Here is a 19,940-nt window from a genome sequence, read left to right as displayed (position 1 = left end):
ATTTAATAATGCCTTCAACCAATTTACCAGGAACAGATGTTAACCTAACCGGACTGTAATTTCGCTGATCCCCCCAGATCCCATTTTGAAAATGGTTGTTCCATTGGTCATCTTCCAGTCCTCTAGTATAGAGGCTGATCTTAGAGACATGTTGCATATTTTGGTTAGAAGATCAACAATTTCATATTTGAGTTTTTTGAGAACTCTAGGATGGCTCTGTGATTTGTTTGCTTTCAATCTATCAATAAGGTTGAGAACTTCATCTTTTGTCACCACTATTTGCCTCAGTTCCTCAGACTCCCTTCCTGAAAACATCAATTCAGGCACAGGTATCTGTTCTATATCTTCTGCAGTGAAGACGGATGAGAAGAATTCATTCAGCTTCTCTGCAATCTCCTTATCCAGTACTCCTTTAACTCCATTGTCATCCACTGGTCCAACTGCCTCCCTAGCTGGTTTTCTGCTTCTGATATATTTAAAGAATTCTTTATTGTTGACCTTGATATTGTTAGCAATATGCTCCTCAAAATGCTGTTTTGCATCTCTTCTGGTCTGCTTGCATCGCCTTTGTGCAAGCTTGTGCTACCTTTTGTTTTCCTCGCTTGGGCAAGACTTCCATTTTCTGAAGGAAGCTCTCTTTTCTCTAATAGCCCCATTAACACTGCTCATTAACCATGCCAACAGCCTCTTGGACTTGGTGTTATCTTTCCTAACCTGTGGTATACATTTTAGCTGGGCTTCTATTATTGTGGTTTTGAGTAATCTCCAAGCATTCGGAAAGGATTTAATCCTCTTGGCACCCCTTTTAACTTGCTTTTCACCATTTCCCTCATTTTAGAGAAGTCTCCTCTTTTGAAGTCAAATGCGACTGTGTTGGACTTCCTGGATAATTTTCCATTTAAATATATATTAAATCTGATAGCACTGTGATCACTGTTTCCAAGTGGTTCAACAACATTTACATCTCATACTAGGTCCTGGGTGACACCACTTAGGATTAAATCCAAGGTTGCCTCCCGTCTGGTCAGTTCCATGACCAACTGTTCCAGGGCACAATCGTTTAGGGCATCGAGAAATTTAACCTCTTAACATTGCTGGAACGTGCATTCATCCACTCAATGTGGGGGTAACTGAAGTCGCCCATTATTACAACACTTCCTTGTTTGGAGGCCTCCCTGATTTCGTTTTCCATCTCAAGGTCACTCTGAGCATTCTGGTCTGGGGGATGATAGCATGTTCCTAGCATTAAATTAGTTTTGGAGCCTGGTATTGTCACCCACAGTGCTTCTGTGGAAGAGCCTGCCCCTTCTAGGTGTTCTAGTCCGCTCGACACTATGCCACAGGGCAACACCTCCCCCAGTACGCCCTTTCCCCTCCTTCCTATGGAGTTTATATCCAGAGATGACTGTATCCCACTGGTTCTCTCCGCTCCTCCAGGTTTCTGTAATGCCCACTATATCCAGGTTTTCCTTCAAAATCAAGCACTCCAACTCTCCCATTTTGGCTCAGAGGTTTCTAACATTTGCATAAAAACACCTATACATGGTATCCCTCCCCAGATTTCTCTGTTGTGTGCATCTTTTGCTATGGGACATTGGCCCCTTTGGTTGGCTATTATGTTCTACAATGTGCTCTTGGCCTATTTCCTCCCCTTCTACATTTGGGCAATCAAAAACATTTTCATCTTCATCCCTTTGGGATGATTTAATCTGAACCGGATGCTTCCCAGCTCCTATCAGCTTTCCCCCAAGACTTTGTTTGAAAGCTGCTCTGCCACCCTTTTTATGTTTAGCACCAGCAGTTTGGTTCCATTTTGGTTCAAAGCAAATAGCGTTGCCCTTATTTTCGCCGTAGTCTACGTAAACATTTACGTAGACTACAGCGACCAAATAAGGAACGGGAATGGCGGCTATGGGGGCCGCCATTATCCGTACGCGCTTTTTTTCTTTTTTTTTTAAAGTCACCCGTGATAGGCTACGTGACGATTGACGTAGCCTATCACGGCTGACTTTGCAAATCTAGCCGTGATAGGCTACGTGAATCGTCACATAGCCTATCAGGGGGCGTTTTTTTTTTTCTTTGATTGCAATGGCGGCGGCGGCAGCCGGCCCGCCCCGCCCCGCCCCGCTCGAACACCCGCCGAACCGCCGGCCGGACCCGCCACCGGGAGGGACATTCGATGAAGGTAAGTCCCGTCCCGGGGTGTGTGTGCGGGGGGTGGGGGGGTTCGGAGGATTTCTCCCCAAAACTTGTTCAGGGGGCCGAACACGTTGGCGCTCGGCCCCCTGAAGTTTCGGGGAGAAATTCTCCGCCGTCCCTAGTTCTTTCAGTCTTTCTTCATAGGCTTTGTTTCCAGTCCCCTGATCATCTTTGTTGCCCTCCTCTGAATCCTCTCCAGCTTGTCTGCATCCTTCTGAAAGTGCGGTGCCCAGAACTGGACACAGTACTCCAGATGAGGCCTAACCAGTCCTAAGTACTGGTCCCTGCCCCCACAAAATACAGAATGGGCACCTTTTAAAACTTTGCGTCTGCTTTCAAATAAAACATCTTTGGGTTTTTAGTTTTTTCCTAGTATTTCAGGTTTAAAAATAGGGTTCCATGGAATGGCACACTATGACTACATATTTTTAATGAGCTTGTTTCAATCACTGCCCTTTCTTTTGAAGGTTATTTAAAACTACACCTTTCAAATAAAATGAGCTGCTGGAGGAACAATCTACCCATTCCGCAGAAGTGTGTTTTTTTCTGTAGATATTCATCTGTTTTCCACTATCTGTTACCATGCTTGTTTGGGAAACATGTCTGCAGACTACTTCTCCACACTGAGGGGATAAGCCCCTCAGAAACATAACTGATTGTGAGAATTTAGCTCAGGGAACAGTTCTATTACTAGAGGAACAGTTTCCCAATGTGCTCTATTCTGGAGCACAGCTGCTGTCTGTACGGTAGAACCAGCTCGGGACGAACACATTTAACTAAAACAAGAGACAGTCAAGTAGGGGCCATGTAGGGAAGCAAGGACAAACACACACTGAGAGCTCACAACCACTTCATCATTTTACAATTTTGCTGAAAAATCAATGAATTGAAAAACACACACACTCACATTTCCAGGTGAGTGAAAGAGCTTCAAAATGATCATTGTTATTTTATCACAACCACAAAACCTATTTAATACCACATTGCCATATTCGTTGCAATACTAGGAGCTGGCACTACTGAAAGGTCTATAGGCCTGAGATGGCTTAGCAAAACTGGCTGTTACAGGAAAACTGCTCTGGGCTGCTTCCAGGAACAGAATGGTCACTTAGCTTCCTGAGTTAGGATGAACACCCAAAATATTCAGCAACTCACGGTTTGCACACTTGGCTCTCTGTAATGAACATGGGCATCGTAAAGAGGGAGGAGGTTCATATCTTTTGCAGAGAAAGAGACAAATAATGACATACAGCAAAACTGTATGGATGTAGAATTCTTTCCAAGTAAACCTCCATACCAGGGAATAAATATCTGCATTTTAAAACTGTGCTTAAACCCCACAGTCCCTCAAGGATGCCATTCTTTCTAGAGGCCCTGGTTCCTTTGAAACCTGCTCCTGTACTTGCAGACTCATTCCTCATTTGCTTGTCTGTCTCTCTGTGCATTTGTTTCTACGAAGCCTCAGCCCTGGAGTTACGAGTCTCCACACCTAGGGAAAGGAAGGCCAGCAATGCTGACAGGTGCTATGTAAATGTTTACCAGGAACAGTGGTAATCATCACAGTCAAAGCAGAAATTCTAGCCCACACCTTCTTTTGTGTCTATGGGATGTATTCATTCTCTCACAAATATGCTCATGCAGAAACTTTGTTAACTCACATGCAGAAGCTTTGTCAACGTCGACATAAAAACGTAACATGACCGACCCCAATATGAATGCAATTCCAGGACCAATGGTAGTTGTAGCAAAAAGGATTCCTGTAAAAGTGAAACATAATTTTTGCTCTAAGTGGGTAAGTCTACTTAGTACAATTCAAGATTTGCCCCTGTGAGTTGGAACAATGAAGTGGGTTCACACAATACACCCTGTCCCCTGCTTTCCAGGGGGTTTCCAAACCTGATTGATATTTTTGGCGAACTTGCTTTGGATATGTATGCAGAATCCCATTATTGTGAATGGGTCAATCTATATCCAGATCACTGGTCATGCCATGCCATGTTTTAAAGTCTAAAATGTAGACTTCCCAAACAGAGACTGCAGTATCCTCACTCATCCAGCACATCCAAATATGTGCTAAAATATTTATGATAATATTGGCAAATCCTTGCGCAGGGCAGGCTAAAAATGTCAGCTGAGACTGGGGAGGAAACTGGGGAGAAGTGTTGTATGAATCTACCCTCAGTGCTACCACTTCCCAGGTTTACTGCCCTTCCTTAAATAAAAGTTTGCTGGTGAAAACAATAAACACTAGTAAGTCATGACACTAAACATACTTGAAGTGTAGTGGTTGTTTTTTAAATTGTTAATAGTTGCCGTGGGAGAGAGGGGGAGAGTGATTTTCATTAGGACTCTGTTGCTTGTGAGGAGAGATGGTGCGGATGCCTGACTGGGTCCGGAAGTCTGTCGGGCTCCCCCCCACCCATGCCCCTGAACCATGCCCACCGAGCTTCTGGCCTCGCTCACCCCCTCTCATGCCCTCCCAGATGTTCCCTGTACTCACCTGGACCTGACCATGAGCCTCTTATTTTTACGGAAAAAAGGAAGTAATTAAAAGTGCATATTTAAATTTGAGCAAATTTGGGGTAGGAAAGGCTGAGGCCATTTATGCCTCTAATACTGCGTATATCACGCCTTCCCAGCCCGAATTTGTGCATATTTAAATATGTACATTTTAATTACCTCCTTTTTTCTGTAAAAATAAACTTGGCAAAATGGCAGGCGCTTGCGGATGGGATCCAGGGTGACTGTGGGTAGCTCAGCGAGCTCATGGGGGCTCCAGCATGGGTCTGGGGGGACTCAAGTGGGGGTAGCATTTCAGCGGGTGTCTGCCGATACTAGACGGGGGTGGGTTCATCCATCCCTACTTGTGCATCTTTCTGTGTGTGTTTTAGCCTTTTCCTTTCCCACCATACTCCCAACGAAAATTGTGCCTGGGAGCTTGCCTTCAGGATGAATCTGTCAGTTTTGGTTTCTCTCAATTTCTCATTTTTCCAATCTTAAATGTAGTTTGTCCTGAACTTTGAGAATTTTTCCAATCTTAAATTTGATTCACATTAAAATTCGTATACATTCTTGTGCACATTTCTGCTAATACATGCATTTTTGTATGCAGTTTTTGCTAATATACAAAACTGTCTGCAAAATTGTATGCAATTTTGAATAATTGCTATCTGCAAGCAATTTTCTTAATATAATTTTATTTATTTATTTATTTAATTTCTATACCACCCAATAGCCGAAGCTCTCGAAATAATAATTATTTATGAATGTTATTTACACTTTTTTTTTTGCATGACATTTCCCCTACTATATACATATTTTTGTATGTATTTTTTGATATGAGAATTTCATTGCAAAATTTGGAGAAGTGTGAATTTCAAAGAATAACTGAGTTTTGGATCATATGAAAGTGTGAAATTAGGTACGTTCACATTAAAATGCAAACTGAACGAATTTCTCCCCCATCCGTAGTTGGGAGAGACTACTGTAAATGTATGGCCTTTTTTGTAATTTCTGTTTATTAACAAATATATGAGTTGAGCAGTAAGCACTCAAACAAACAGTGCTACTCTTTAAAGGAGAATCAGTTTCCAAAAAGCAAAACTTTGAGCTTCACTACACGAGGCTAAAATCCCACATCCTTAACTGGGGCTTCTGCTTCTGGATTCTTTGCGGGATTAAAATCAACTCCTTTACATGGGTGGACATGTGCTTTGAATCAGTGAATTCCTTTCTCAGCAAGTTCTATATGTTTCATTTTATAGCCACTAGATAGTGCGGTGGTTATAGTGGAACTGCACAATTACACACCGCTGATATACTGGATTAATGTTCCTTATTGGGATAAAGGTCAGAGAGCATGGGAGATGCCCTGGAGGTTGATGATATCATGTACAGGACCCACAAACTTCCGTGAGTGACCAATCACGAGTGTGCAATAAAAGCCTTATGTAGAAATGCTCAGTATGTGCTTAGAGCTCCCCAAAGCTCCTTGTTCCTTCCAACCAGCTGCTGAACCCAGAGCTTTTCCTTTGCTGGCTATGCAAACATTCCAAACTGTTTCTGGCCATCTCTTATCAAAGCATGTTGGATGTGTCTTAGCTCAGTAGCCACCACCCATCAATGCTTATTGAAGCCACACCTTCTAGCTATCAAAGGGCAATGATCAAGCATCTTCAGCTAGCTCTACTGGCCATCAGTGCACATTAGTAAGTGACCAAGTAAAAAAAAAAAAGATGGTCATACCTGTGCTTAACACCATACAGTAGCAGACTATTATTCCATTTAGCCCAATACTGTTTACTCTCACTTGCTGCAGTTCTCTTGGATCTTAGGAAAAGAAGGGTCCTTTCCATCATTTGCCACCTGGTAGATCTATGTATATATGTGTGCATATATCTATATGTAATATTTCTAAATCTCCCTATATCCAATGGATTTCAGAGTGGTGTACAATACATATAAAAGTTATTTAAACAAAATACAAATACAACAGAACAATATCCTTCATAAAAATTTCAGACTAAAAGGCAGCAAGATACTATAAAAACTGCAAGCCATAATGGCTTCTTCTTCTATCCCCTGCTTCATTGGTTCAGGGCACCCATTCCCCATTCTCAGTGCATCACAGGCCATAGTTTAAGATCCGACACCCATATAGAACAAGGCACTAGCCTGGGTTACCCTTTGTTCCTAACATCTTACCTATGTAGAGAGGTGAGTTCGTCTTGCTGGCATAATCATCAATGTATGAGATTCCAAAAGGCTGGATGGGAACCCCACCAATCCCTAACAGTGTCTGCCCAAGCAACAGAAGTCCCAGGACCACTTGGTTTTCTCTCTTGTGTTCAGTACATACATCAAACATGGAGGAAATGTCCTTCTGCTTTGGGAGGCACATATCTGTAACATTGCTCAACGTTCCTGTAGAGGCAAAAAGAAATACTATGAGGCTTCCAAACTTCCTTGTCACCCTTCCTGCACAAATTTGCTTTGACTCAAGTTGGAATTGGGCACAGCAAACTGAGCTGCTGATTTTCTAAAAAGCACGTTTTTTCCTGGGGCTCAGCAAATATCTCCCCCCAAATTTGCCATTCATAGTGAAATTGGAAGGCAGGGAAGGGGGCTGCACCAATGGCGGTGCTCCTCTTAGTGGCTGGTGGCCACCATCTCCCCGACGCTTTATTGGAATGCCCCTCAATAACTGATTATTGTTTGGGCATCTGCTGTAGAATCATTGATGACCAGCTGTTGATATGCTTGGGCCAGATCAAGTTTGGAAAGACCTTCCCTCCACCAAAAACAGTGCGGAGTTGATTGACAGCAGGCACTGGGATGCTGCTTAACTGCCTTATTCACAGAGCACTTGTAATCCCCACACAGTCTCACTTTCCCATTAGGCTTTAATACCAGCATAATGGGTGTAGCTGACTGGGTCTGTGTAACTAGTTTTAGCACACCTTGCTTGATGAGATGCTCAAGCTCTTCTTCAGTTTTCGCCCACAACGCAAAAGACACATTTCTGGCTTTCATGCAAATTGGTGCAATAGATGGATCCAGAGGGAGTGACACTGGCTTCCCTTTGTATTCTCCCAATTCTTCAGAAAATACCCTTGGAAATTTATTAACAATTGCTGCAAGCTGACCTGTAGTAAGGGCATGAATTCCTTGAATGCTAATCCTTATTGATAAGAACCAGTTTCTCAACAAGAAGTTTTTCCTCTGCCCCTCCAAAATTATAAGTGGAAGATTCCCTTGGAAAGAGCCATACTGTACATCTACAGTGCAGCATCCAATGATATCAACCTTATTTGCATTGTAATCTTACGCGGAATGCATGATGGACTTGACAACTTTGGAGCATGAGTCCCAGAAAATATGTGCCTAAAGGTGTCGCTGTTAATTATGGATACCCTAAACCCCAAATCCACTTCCATCTTGCACTTCCGGCCATTGATTAATACTGTTGCATACAACAACACAGAATCATGAGGTCCTTGCCACACAGCTTCTGAATGTGATATAGCTGTTGAGTTTCATCACCCTGCGGATAATCAACCCCATGAGACACTAGGTGGAATGACTCCTTGTTATAGTTCCTTGGCCTTGTGCTGACAGATTTTGAGTGGCAGATTCGCTCAAGATGACTCTTTGTCTAGCAAAACCTGCACTCAGCATCCTTGAATCTGCACAGAGAATGCTGATGTGGTCCTCCACAGCCTGAGCAGGAACAGGTAAGCCAGAGCCTATCTGCAGATTTTATGGGAGGTGCATTTCTTGTGTTCTGTTGACCTTGCCGCCCAGAAGTCTCAGCCTGCTTGCTCCAGATGGCATTTACATCATCTGCATCTCTCTTGAGTTCTGTGACATATAGTGATGCAGTCTCACTGGCTAATGCCTTTTCTTGAGCCATTGCAAATGTCAAGTTTGGCTCGGACAGGAGACGTCACCGTAGTCCTTCATCATAAACCTCACAGACAAGGCGATCCCTCAACATATCCTCTATAAAACCCCCAAAGTTCCAGTGTTGAGAAAGATGACACAGTTCTGGCAATGCCCTCTCCAGGTTTCTGCATTCGTTTGTGAAATTTAAATCTGCGCAATAACTGAAGGATTTGGTGAGAAATGTATCTTCAATAATCCTAAAAGTTCATGAAATGTCCTAGGTTTGGGTGAGGCAGGAGCAGTGAGGGATCTTATTATGGCAAATGTCTGTGGCCCACAAACAGTTAAGAGTACAGCTTGCTTTTGTTCAGCATTGGCTATCTTATTTACTTCAAGATAGGATGAAAGCCGTTCTGCATATGAATCCCAGGAAGCAGGTTGACTAACATCAAACTCTGTGATATGTCCAAGAGCAGCCATTTTGATTTTAATTCTCTTTAAAACACCAGAGTTTCTCAAGTTCTTAAGTGGATCTAGCTGACTGCTTACCAGTTAGCTGTGTAAATCGATTCACAGTCATTGCTGCTTGCATAGCTCTCAGAATCTCACCTTTGTCACCACAACATATAATTGTATTGGTAGTAGGAATGACTGCAAAAATCAGCAGGCCTCAAACACAACTGTTCTTTATTCAGCACACAAAGAAGGGAGGGCGTGGCAGAAACTCCACCCACTGTTGCTGCTCCCAATTCAATTCTACAGGAGCTGCCAAGGTTCGAAAACAATAACTAACCCACGGTACCCCCTAGAATGCATAACACTTACATTATCTTAATAGGGGGAAATAAATAGGATTATTCATATCATAAAAAGGATTAGTTATCCCATGTCAACCTGGCAATTAGAATTTCCTGTGGTCCAAATAAATATTAATTTAATCCAATTCCTTCCAACTAAATTAGAGTTTATTCTACAATAATAATAAAATCATAGCTAGAGTTGGAAGGGATTTTGGAGATCATCTAGTCTAAAACCTCCTCAATTCAGGCTCTGCAATGCTGGATACAGCTACAGCATCCCTGCCAGATGAGCATCCAGCCTCCACTTAAATACCCCCTGCAAAGGAGAATCCACTACCTCCCAAGGCAGTTTATTCTACTGCCAAACGAATTAGGATGTTTCTCCTAATGTTTGGCCATAATCTGCTTCCCTGCAAATTCCAACCACTGCTTCAAGTCCTGCCCTCTAGAGTATCAGAGTACAATTCTGTTCCATCTTCTGCAGCACAGCCTTTCAGATATTTGAAGACCACTATCATGTCTCCCTTAATCTTCTCTTCTCTAGCCTAACCATACTCAGCTCTTCCAACCATTCCCATGAGATTTGGTTTCCAGAGCCCTCACCACCTTGGTTGTTTTTCTCTGGAAATGCTCCAGTTTGTCAATGTCTTCTTAAAACATGGTACCCAGAACTGGACAGAGTATGCCAAATGGGGCCTGACTAACACAGAATAGAGTGGAACTATTACTTCCCATGACCTGGACACTATGCTTCTGTTAATGCAGCCTAAGATTGCATTAGCTTTTTTAGCAGTAGTGTCACACTGCTGGCTCTTATTCAGCTTGTGATCTACTAAGACAACTAGGTCCTTTTCATATGTACTTTTGCCAAGCCAGGTTTTCCCTCATCCTACTTTTGTGACTTTGGGGGAGGGGGGGGGGTTGTACCTAACTGCAAACTTTTACCATTTGTCTCTGTTGAATTTCATCTTGTTTGTTTCAACCCAGTGTTCCAACCTGTCACAATCCTTTTGAATCTTGATTATTTTCTGTGGTGTTGTCTGCCCCTCCTAGCTTTGTGTCATCTGCAAATTTGATAAGCAACTCCTCTATAGCTTCATCCAGATCATTTTTAAAATGTTGAACAGTACAGGGCCAAAGATAACAGACCTGGAGCACTCCATTACAGACCGCCCACCAGGAGGATGCGAAACCATGACTGACTGTTGATCTATCTAACACCAGTAGTTTCCAGCCCACATTTTACCATCTTGTTAGCAAGTATATCATGGGAAATCTTGTTAAATGCTTTGCTGCAATCAAGATATACTATGTGCATGGCATTCCCATAATCCACTAAACTGGTAACTCTACAGAAAAGGATATCAGGTTGGTCTGGCATGACTTATTTGTAATAAACCCATGTTGGCCCCTACTAATCAGTGTATTATTTTCTAGATGCACACAGACTGACTTCTTAATAATCTGTTCTAGAATTTTACCTAGTATTGACATCAGGCTGACAGCTCTGTAGTTTCCTGGATTCACCTTCTTCCCCTTTTTGAAGGTAGCAGCAACATTTGCCCATCTCCAGTCATTTCATTTTAGATAAATGAAAACATTTATCTGAAAAATTCATTTTCCTACAGTTCTTATTAGGGGATGGGAGATACATTTGTTTGGTTTGTATTTTAATGCACAGTTAAATAATTTTGCAATTAGTTTGCTCAATTATCCTTAGAAATTCACACTTCTCTGCATTTTGCAATATAGTTCTTTTTTCATGGATTTATTTATTAAAGGAATTTATACAAGGGTGATTTACAATAAATATGACTATAAATAGCCATATAAGCACAACATACACTAAAAAGATGAAATATAATAATCAAAACAACTGAGAGGCGGACAGGTACGTATCTGTACATCTTGAAATAGTAAACAACGGAAACTAACTTAAGCTAGAGAGTATTTCAGGAACAAATAAAGGTATTGCCCAAAATAATTTTCCAGCTAGTGATCAAGTATCATATGATATTAATGCAATACCTTCACTAGGTCAACCAAAAGCTCACAAAAATGTGCAAGCCCTCAAGACCTCCAGATTTCTCCACCAGGCAAGATGTTAAAAAGACAATACAAAAAAACAAAACAAAAAACTTGCCTGAGTAAGAGATATGGAGATCCCGAAAGCCCACACAAATAGTTTTGCAATTAGTTTGCTCAGTTATCCTTAGAAATTTGCACTTCTCTGAATTTTGTAATACAGTTATTTAATCAAAAATCTGTGTATTGGGGAAACTGCACACAAAAATGCATATATTCTTTCAAAATCCATTATATTAGGAAAATTGCTTAAAAATGTTTATATTATTCAAAATTGCATATAATAATGCCTGTATTAGGAGAAATCTGCACAAAAATATGTACAGAGAAGAACCCCTGAAAGTTCAGGAGGAACCAAATGTAAAATCAGAAAATGAGAAACTGAAAGAAATTGAAATGGACATATTCATCCATCCCTCGTTTCTGCTTCTCCCCATTCTCCCACTAAGTGACCCAGTAAGTTAATTTAACATATTTAACTAAAGCCCAATACTTAATTTCCCACTCAACAATTGTGGTGCTTCCTTTGCACTACTAACCCAAGTCTTGCTACCACTGATAAACAGTAAATTAATTCAGTATCTTGTTCTGATCCTCTTCTTTCCAGACAGCCTAAAAGAACGATTATAGGATCTAAAAAAATTTGATTCTGTCATTTCATTACTTTTCTTTCTTATTTGTGTCCAAAAGCTCTGTATAACTGGAGAGCCCCACCAAAAAATTAAGAGATGCACTGGGAAATATATGTTTATGCTTCCATGGTGTCATATACATCAAGAAAAAAAAGTATAATTATTTTCCATGAAATTTTGGCTCAGCTATATTTTTTTTCTAAGCCCAAGTCCAAAGTATGGCCCCCATCCAAATGCTTCCTTATAGAATCATAGAATAGTAGGGCTGGAAGGGGCCTACAAGACCATCAACCCCCTGCTCAGTGCAGGAATCCAAGTCAGAGCATCCCCGGCAGATGGGTGTCCAGCCTCATCTTCAACGCCTCCAGTGTGGGAGAGCCCACCACCTCCCTAGGGAATTGGTTCCATTGTTGTATTGCTCTGACAGTCAGGAAGTCTTTCCTGATGTTCAGCCGGAATCTGGCTTCCTGTCACTTCAGCCCATTATTTTGTGTCCTACATTCTGGGATGATGGAGAAGAGATCCTGGCCTTCCTCTCTGTGACAATCTTTCAAGTACTTGAAGAGCGCTATCATATCTCCCCTCAGTCTTCTCTTCTCAATGCTAAACATTCAATCTCTCTTCATAGGCTTTGTTTCCAGTCCCCTGATCATCTTTGTTGCCCTCCTCTGAACCCTCTCCAGTTTGTCTGCATCCTTCTGAAAGTGCAGTGCCCAGAATTGGACACAGTACTCCAGATGAGGCCTAACCAGTGCTGAGTAGAGGGGAACTAGTACTTCCTGGGATTTGGAAGCTATGTTTCTATTAATGTAGCCCCAAATAGCTTTTGCCTTTTTTGCAGCCACACCACATTGTTGGCTCATATTCAGCTTGTGATCTACAACAATTCCACGATCCTTCTCGCTTGTAGTGTTTTTGAGCCACATATCTCCCATCTTGTAGCTGTGCATTTGGTTTCTTTTTTCTAGGTGCAGAACTTGGCATTTATATCCCTATTAAATATCATTCTGTTGTTTTCTGCCCAGCGCTCCAGTCTATCAAGATCATTTTGAATTTTGTTTCTGTCTTCAAAAATATTAGCTATCTCACACAGTTTTGTGTCATGTGCAACTTTGATCACCTTTCCCTGCACCTCCTCCTCCAAGTCATTCATAAAAATGTTGAGGAGCACTGGGCCCAGGACTGAGCCCTGCAGTACCCTGCTCGTTGCCTCCCCCCAGTTTGAGAAGATCTCATTGTTAAGCACTCTTTGAGTCCAATTCTGTAGCCAACTGTGGATCCACCTCATAGTTCTTTCGTCTAGCCCACTTTGAGCTAGTTTGCTCATCAGGATATCATGGGGCACTTTGTCAACAGCTTTGCTGAAGTTAAGGTATATTATGTCCACAGCATTCCCACAGTCCATAGGGGAGGCTACCTGATAAAAAAAATGAGATCAGATTCGTCTGGCAGGATTTGTTCTTGACAAATCCATGTTGGCTTCGAGTAATCACTGCATTGTTTTCAAGGTGCTTACAGCTGGACTGCTTTATCATCTGCTCCAGAGTTTTCCCAGGGATTGATGTCAGACTGACTGGTCTGTAGTTCCCAGGTTCCTCCTTTTTACCCTTTTTGAAGATAGGGACAACATTAGCCCTCTTCCAGTCATCTGGCACTTCCCCCATCCTCCATGACTGCTCAAAGAGAATAGACAGCGGTGCTGAGAGTTCTTCTGCCAGTTCCTTTATGACTCTAGGATGCAGTTCATCTGGCCCTGGAGATCTGAACTCATTCAAAGTAATTAGGTGTTCCTTGACCATATGCCTATCAATCTCAAGCTGCAGTCTTGCCCCTTCAGCCTGTACTTCAGCTTTTCCAGGGGGGGGTCATAGACCCTCTTTTGGGAGAAGACTGAGCCAAAGTAGGAATTGAGCACTTCTGCCTTTTCTTTGTCATCTGTTAACATTTTGCCATCCTTATTTAATAGCTGAACCACCATTTCTTTCCTCTACCTTTTACTATGCACGTAGCTGAAGAAAGCCTTTTTGTTGCTTTTAGCATCCTTCGCTAACCTCAGCTCATTCTTAGCTTTAGCTTTCCGGACGCCATCCCTGCAATTCTGTGCTACCTGCCTGCACTCCTCCTTTGTCACTTGGACTTCCTTCCACTTTCTATATGTGTGCTTTTTTTTGTTTTCAGGTCATCTTTAAGCTTTTTGTGAAGCCACATTGGCTTCTTCTGTTGTCTTCCGCCTTTTCTCCTTGTTGGAATTGTTTGTGATTGTGCCTTGAGAATTTCCTTTTTAAAAAACTCCTACCCATCTTGGACTCCTTTTCTTGTTAGACTCGCTTGCCATGGGACCTTACTGACCATTGTTCTGAGTTTATTAAAATCAGCTTTCCTAAAATCCAGGGTACAGGTTTGGCTACACTCGGCTTTTGCTTCCTTTAGAACTAAGAACTCAAGTATAACAGGGTCACTTTCCCCCAGAGTTCCTGTAACTGCTACTTTACCCACTGAGTCATCTCTCTTGGTTAGGATCAAGTCAAGGATAGCTGATCCTCTAGTTCCTTCCTCTACTAGTTCTGTCCCTCTGGTCTAGGGACTATAGAAGCAAGCAAGCTCCCAGAGACTGAGCGATCAGAGTGAGTGAACAGGGTCAGCAAACAGGAGTTGGCCAGGGGAGTTCAGCACAGGAGGTCAAGGGGGAGGCCCCTAACAATTTTTTTCAAACATTTTTTAAATAATTTATTTTTCTGGTTAACACACACTTCCATACCAGTGGGACTCTGTTTTTAACCTCCAGTGTGTAGAAGACCAGGCACAGGCTACTCTAGAACAATCAGAAACTAGACACAAAAGGGGAAAAGAGACAATGCAAGGACAAGACTCTCCAGTGATGGTGACCTGCAAGGTGTGTGCAATGTTTGTTTTCTTGCCTGAGAACAACATGGCCTACATCTGCAACAAGTGCAAGTTGATCACATTGCTGGAAGAAAAAGTAAGAGGACTAGAGTGGCAGGTGTTGACCCTCCAGGGAATAAGAGAACACAAAGAGTTCTTGGACAGAATGGTGTAGACTGCAAGCCACTTTACTGGGTGCATGAAGTACTCCAGCACTTTCCTCTGTGTAAAGTCACAATGAAGATAGAGATAAAAAGGTAGTCCAGCAACACCTGTCGAATGGGCAGTGCCTACACTCAAGGAGCCCAGCTATCTCCAGCCCATGTGGATGAGAACTAGGGATGTCAGAGAATTTCGCCACGAATCTCGGGGAGGCTGAATGCCAGCGCATTCGGCCTCCTGAAATCAGTGGCGAAACGGTCTGCCCCCCCGGCCCCCCTGGGACGGGACTTACCTTTGGCGAATTTCCCTGGCGGCGGCAGCTCCGGCGGCGGCGGCTGCAGCTGCGGCGGCCGGTCTTCCGACCGGCTGCCGCCACCGCCATTTCCAGTAAAAAAAACAACCCCCCCCCCCAACGTGATAAGCTACGTAAAGATTTACGTAGCCTATCACGGCTAGATTTTCAAAAAATACCGTGATAGGCTACGTAAATGTTTACATAGCCTATCACGGCTGAGTGAAAAAAACCAAACCAAACCGCGCGTACGCAAATGGCGGCGCCCATGGGCGCCGCCATTTGTGTTCCTTATTTTGGCACGTGTAGTCTACGTAAACATTTACGTAGACTACGGCGAAAATAAGGGGAACGCAAATAGCGTAGACACTATGCTATTTGCGTTCCCCTTATTTTCGCCGTAGTCTACGTAAATGTTTACGTAGACTACACGTGCCAAAGTAAGGAACGCAAATGGCGGCGCCTATGGGCGCCGCCATTTGCATACGTGCTGTTTTTGTTTTTGTTTTTCATTCAGCTGTGATAGGCTACGTAAACATTTACGTAGCCTATCACGGCTGACTGCAGGGACACAAACAGCAGCGGCTACGACCGCTGCCATTTGCGTTCCCGGCCGGCCGGGATTCGTGGCGGAAGGGACGGGGCGCCTCCCCCCCCAGCCAGAATTTTGGGGGGGAGGGATGGGGCGCCTCCACCCCAACCAGAATTTCGGGGGGGAGGGATGGGACGCCTCCCCCCCGGCCAGAATTTCGGGGGGAGGGACGGAGTGCCTCCCCCCCACCGCGAAGCAAATTTCGTCAAAGGTAAGTGACTTTCGTACATCCCTGAGAACACAATCCACAGAAAACTCCCTGGTGCAGACAGAGCACCTTCTGTTTTCTAACATCTTCCAGAAATAAGGGTTTATCCAGAGATAATTTCAGTGCTCAGCAATCCCCTTTAATCTAATTTTAAGAAATACCATCTGGAAAGTGGCTTGCTGGGTTTATACTTCAGCGCTTTAACTGGGATCCCCGAAGTTTGGGAAGTGGAAATGGTGGCTGGAGTCACTTGTAGAGCCAAGTGAAAATACACCCTCCATCCCCCACTTGTGTTTGTTGCCTAATTTGCAGGTGGCAAGATTTTTGTTAGGGACAAATGTAAGCAATTTTTTCAGGGGATGCAAAAGTCCCTGAAATGCCTTGAAACAATGTCGTGATCTAGCATCATTCTAGGGGGAAATGCCTGCGCGATGAAGACCATTGCCCTCAACTATGGCAGTAGCAAAAAAATAAAGTTAAGAAGCTACTACTTTTACTTCTGCCACCACTGAAAAATGGTATGTGCCCCAGACAATTTCAAAAACCTTTCACTCCTCAAATCCTCCCTCCAATTTCAAGCCTTAGAAAATAGTTTTGAAGAGCAGTAAAAAATAGTTTAAGAGAGGGTTTGCATCCCATAATGTGCACACTATGTATGAACTCATGGATTCCATACGTTTCTAGGGCAATTTCCTAATAACATGTTTAGTGGTCCTACTAATGCCCTGGTCGACCTCTGGAATGGGGATTTGGCCTTGTGGTAGATGTGATCACACTTTAGCATCCTCTCTGAAACTTTGGAGCTCAGTCAGCTCCTTAGCTCTCTCAGGAGCTGGGAGCAATGAAACATATGGGAAGACAGCTGGAGTACAAATGGAGGAAAACTCAAAGCAAGTCCTATCAAACAGAAGCTAGATTTCACTTTTGGGCCTGCTCTACCATGGTGGTAGCAGGGAAGAAGGCTTACTTTTCTGCTACTATTGTGTCTGCTTAATGCTGGCTAGCAGAGCTGTTCCACGTGGTTCAGTACCTTTTAAATACTGGCTCACAAGAAGGGTTAGTGGAACCCTCAGTGGCTTACTGTGACCAATTTGCTAAATATTTTACAGATAAAATTACTTGCATGCATTCCAACTCTGATATCACTTTTAGAGCAGAATGAGAATTGATTGTTGCTGGCGACCTCTCTAGTCATGTTATGATGGATATCTTTCAACTTGTTTGCCCTAAGGATGTGGACAGGTACTTGGAGAACTGGGAACTACCATTACCATGCTCAACCTTTGTCCACCCTGGCTGGTTAGAGTTGCCAGATCAGATCTTTCTGTCTCTGAGGCAGTGCTGACATAATTGAGGGATGAATGAATCTTTATTGTTCAAAGCCATAGGCCATCGATTTTTTTAAAAAACACACACACCAGGATAAAATACAATAAAATATAAAATCAGTTTAAAAACAAACAGCGATTAAAAAGACACATTGCATCTCACTTCCCCTCCAAAGCAACAGCTGCAAAGTCCTTCCCCTTAGATTTATAAGAGGGTACGGTATGATGTCTCGCTCTTAATTTTCTGGCAGCCAGGGCAAATTTTGCAACCTGGGTGGTAACACATACATCATTGCCTGCAAGCAATATACAAATCTGATCCAAGGGAAGTCTATTTGACCGAGAACAAAGGATATGGTAGAGAAATTTATATCTGGAGGACTCATACAAATGGCAGCGAAGTAAATACTGTTCTCACTATCCTCAACTTTGCCTGACTAACAGATGCAGAGTTGTAAATGAAGTGGGGTATTGTCAAACCTCCCCTCCAGATAAGCAGAGGGCATGCACTGGAATCTTAAAGTTGTGAATAATTCTCTTAAAGGAGCCACAGTAAGCGTTGTAAAGTATTGCTCCAGACCAAATGTCATTTTATATAATGGATACGAAATTGAGTAGGACATTTGGGTGATGGTATATAAGTCCCACCACTGAGAAGGTCGATGGATTCTTTCTTTGAACAGCTGTTTAACTCTCTTGGAAGAGTAGGCAGGTAAGACTTCTGTGCTAATCTCATAAGAATGTAGGATATGTCTTAGAGAATTTACCCAAGAACTTTGTGATGGAATTTGCAGTTGTTTCAAGAAACATTTTTTTGGCAGGCAGGAATCATTTATACAAGGCAGCTTCAGCCAGCATAGGACATATAGGCAAGATGAGCACATATTTCTATGGAGAGGATTCCTGTTTCTGCCCTTAGAAAGGGAACGGGTATGCCTTGAGGGGCAGCTAGCAGGAATCTCATAAAGGAATTTTGCACCACCTTGAAGATGGAAACATTAATATAGCCCCATATCTCTGCACTATATAATGGTTGGGAAGTACCTTCTTCAGAAATATCTCAACTGCCAGCACAACCAAACTCCCTTCTTGAAATTTAAGAAAATGAATCAGGGACTGTGTAGAGTGGGAAGATTTCAATTTAACTGCCTTCAAATGAAGTTTCCATGAAAGCTGAGCGTTAAACTCATGACACAAATATTTAAAATTATGCTGCTGTTCAATGGCTTATTATCCAGTTTTCATGTATGGGGTTTTTTTTCTTCCCAAACTCAACCACTTTTGTTTTTATATAATTTATTAATAGGTGCTCTTTTGTGCAAAACTTACTCGATTTGGTCAATAACCTTCGCATCCCAATTAATGTGGTGGAAATCATAACAATATCATCAGCATACAAAAGAACGGAGAGCTTGACATTCAAAATAGAAACCAGAAAGTATTCTGAACCACCCAGTTTCTGTACAATGTCATTGATATAAAAATTAAAAAAGAAGTGGCCCAGAAGACATCCCTGATGAACACCTCTGTCAGTTGGCATATTTTCTGAGAGCAATCCATTTGCCCCTAATCTGACCCTAAGAGAAGTATTGGAGTGGAGCAGTTGTATTAAGTACAGAAGCCGTCTGTCAATATTTGTGGCAGATAATTTTTGCCATAGAAAAATAGATGGCAAAATAATAATTTTTGCCATAGAAAAATAGATGGCAAAATAATAATTTTTGCCATAGATAATTTGGCAGATAATTTTTGCCATAGATAGTCTCTATCTATAAGATCAAAAGTGGAACTAAAAATCCATGAAGGAAGCAAACAACTTTCTTCTACCATTTGGGAGAATTTTTTAATCAAGTGATGGAGTACAAAACACTGATCTATTGTGGACTTTCCTTTTATAAACCCAGCTCGTTCTTTAGCAATAATTGAATTTTCAGCAGTCCAGGACTCTAGTCTACATAGTAAATATTTAGAATACAGTTTAGAGATAACATTGAGCAAGCAAATTGGTCAAAAATACTTTGGATCAGCCTTAGAGCCTTTCTTATGGACTGGCACTACTACACTTACTCCCCAGCCCCAGGGCATTCTCCCATGGTGTAAATATAAGTAAATGTTGTAGCAAGAACTGGGCAGGAGGGAGGTAGTGGTTCTGCCACTTCTGAAAACATCATATCTGGGCCCAAGCAAGCTCAACAATTACCAAAGCTGAACCTGCCCTTTATAGGTAAGGTGTTTGAAGCTTGTGCTGATGTGGTAGCATTTCAACTTCAGGTATCCCTGGATTAAACTGATTATTTAGATTCTTTTCTGACTAGTTTTTAGCCTGTTTTTGGAATGGAAACTACTCCTATCTCTCTAGTGGATGACCTATGCTA

The 19,940-nt window shown here is 42.4% G+C and overlaps 1 protein-coding gene across 3 annotated transcripts in view; it reads right to left on the bottom strand.

Moving 5' to 3' along the window:
- SLCO2B1 (solute carrier organic anion transporter family member 2B1) overlaps positions 1-19,940 on the bottom strand; it is a 90,878-nt gene that overhangs the window by 28,829 nt on the left and 42,109 nt on the right. For all 3 annotated transcript variants that reach the window (XM_084841580.1, XM_084841581.1, XM_084841582.1), the window contains 2 exons: positions 6,904-7,122; positions 3,858-3,956 (listed from right to left, as the gene is read on the bottom strand). In XM_084841580.1, coding sequence (XP_084697706.1) covers positions 3,858-3,956; positions 6,904-7,122 — 318 coding nt within the window. The remainder of the gene's footprint in view (positions 1-3,857; positions 3,957-6,903; positions 7,123-19,940) is intronic.

This window comes from Heloderma suspectum, chromosome 3 (assembly GCF_057233095.1).
Source record: "Heloderma suspectum isolate Gila_16-S chromosome 3, 16-S_ref, whole genome shotgun sequence".
NCBI classification, from domain to species: domain Eukaryota; kingdom Metazoa; phylum Chordata; class Lepidosauria; order Squamata; family Helodermatidae; genus Heloderma; species Heloderma suspectum.
Note: the sequence above shows the minus strand (reverse complement) of the source record. Positions and strands in the feature narration are given on the sequence as shown.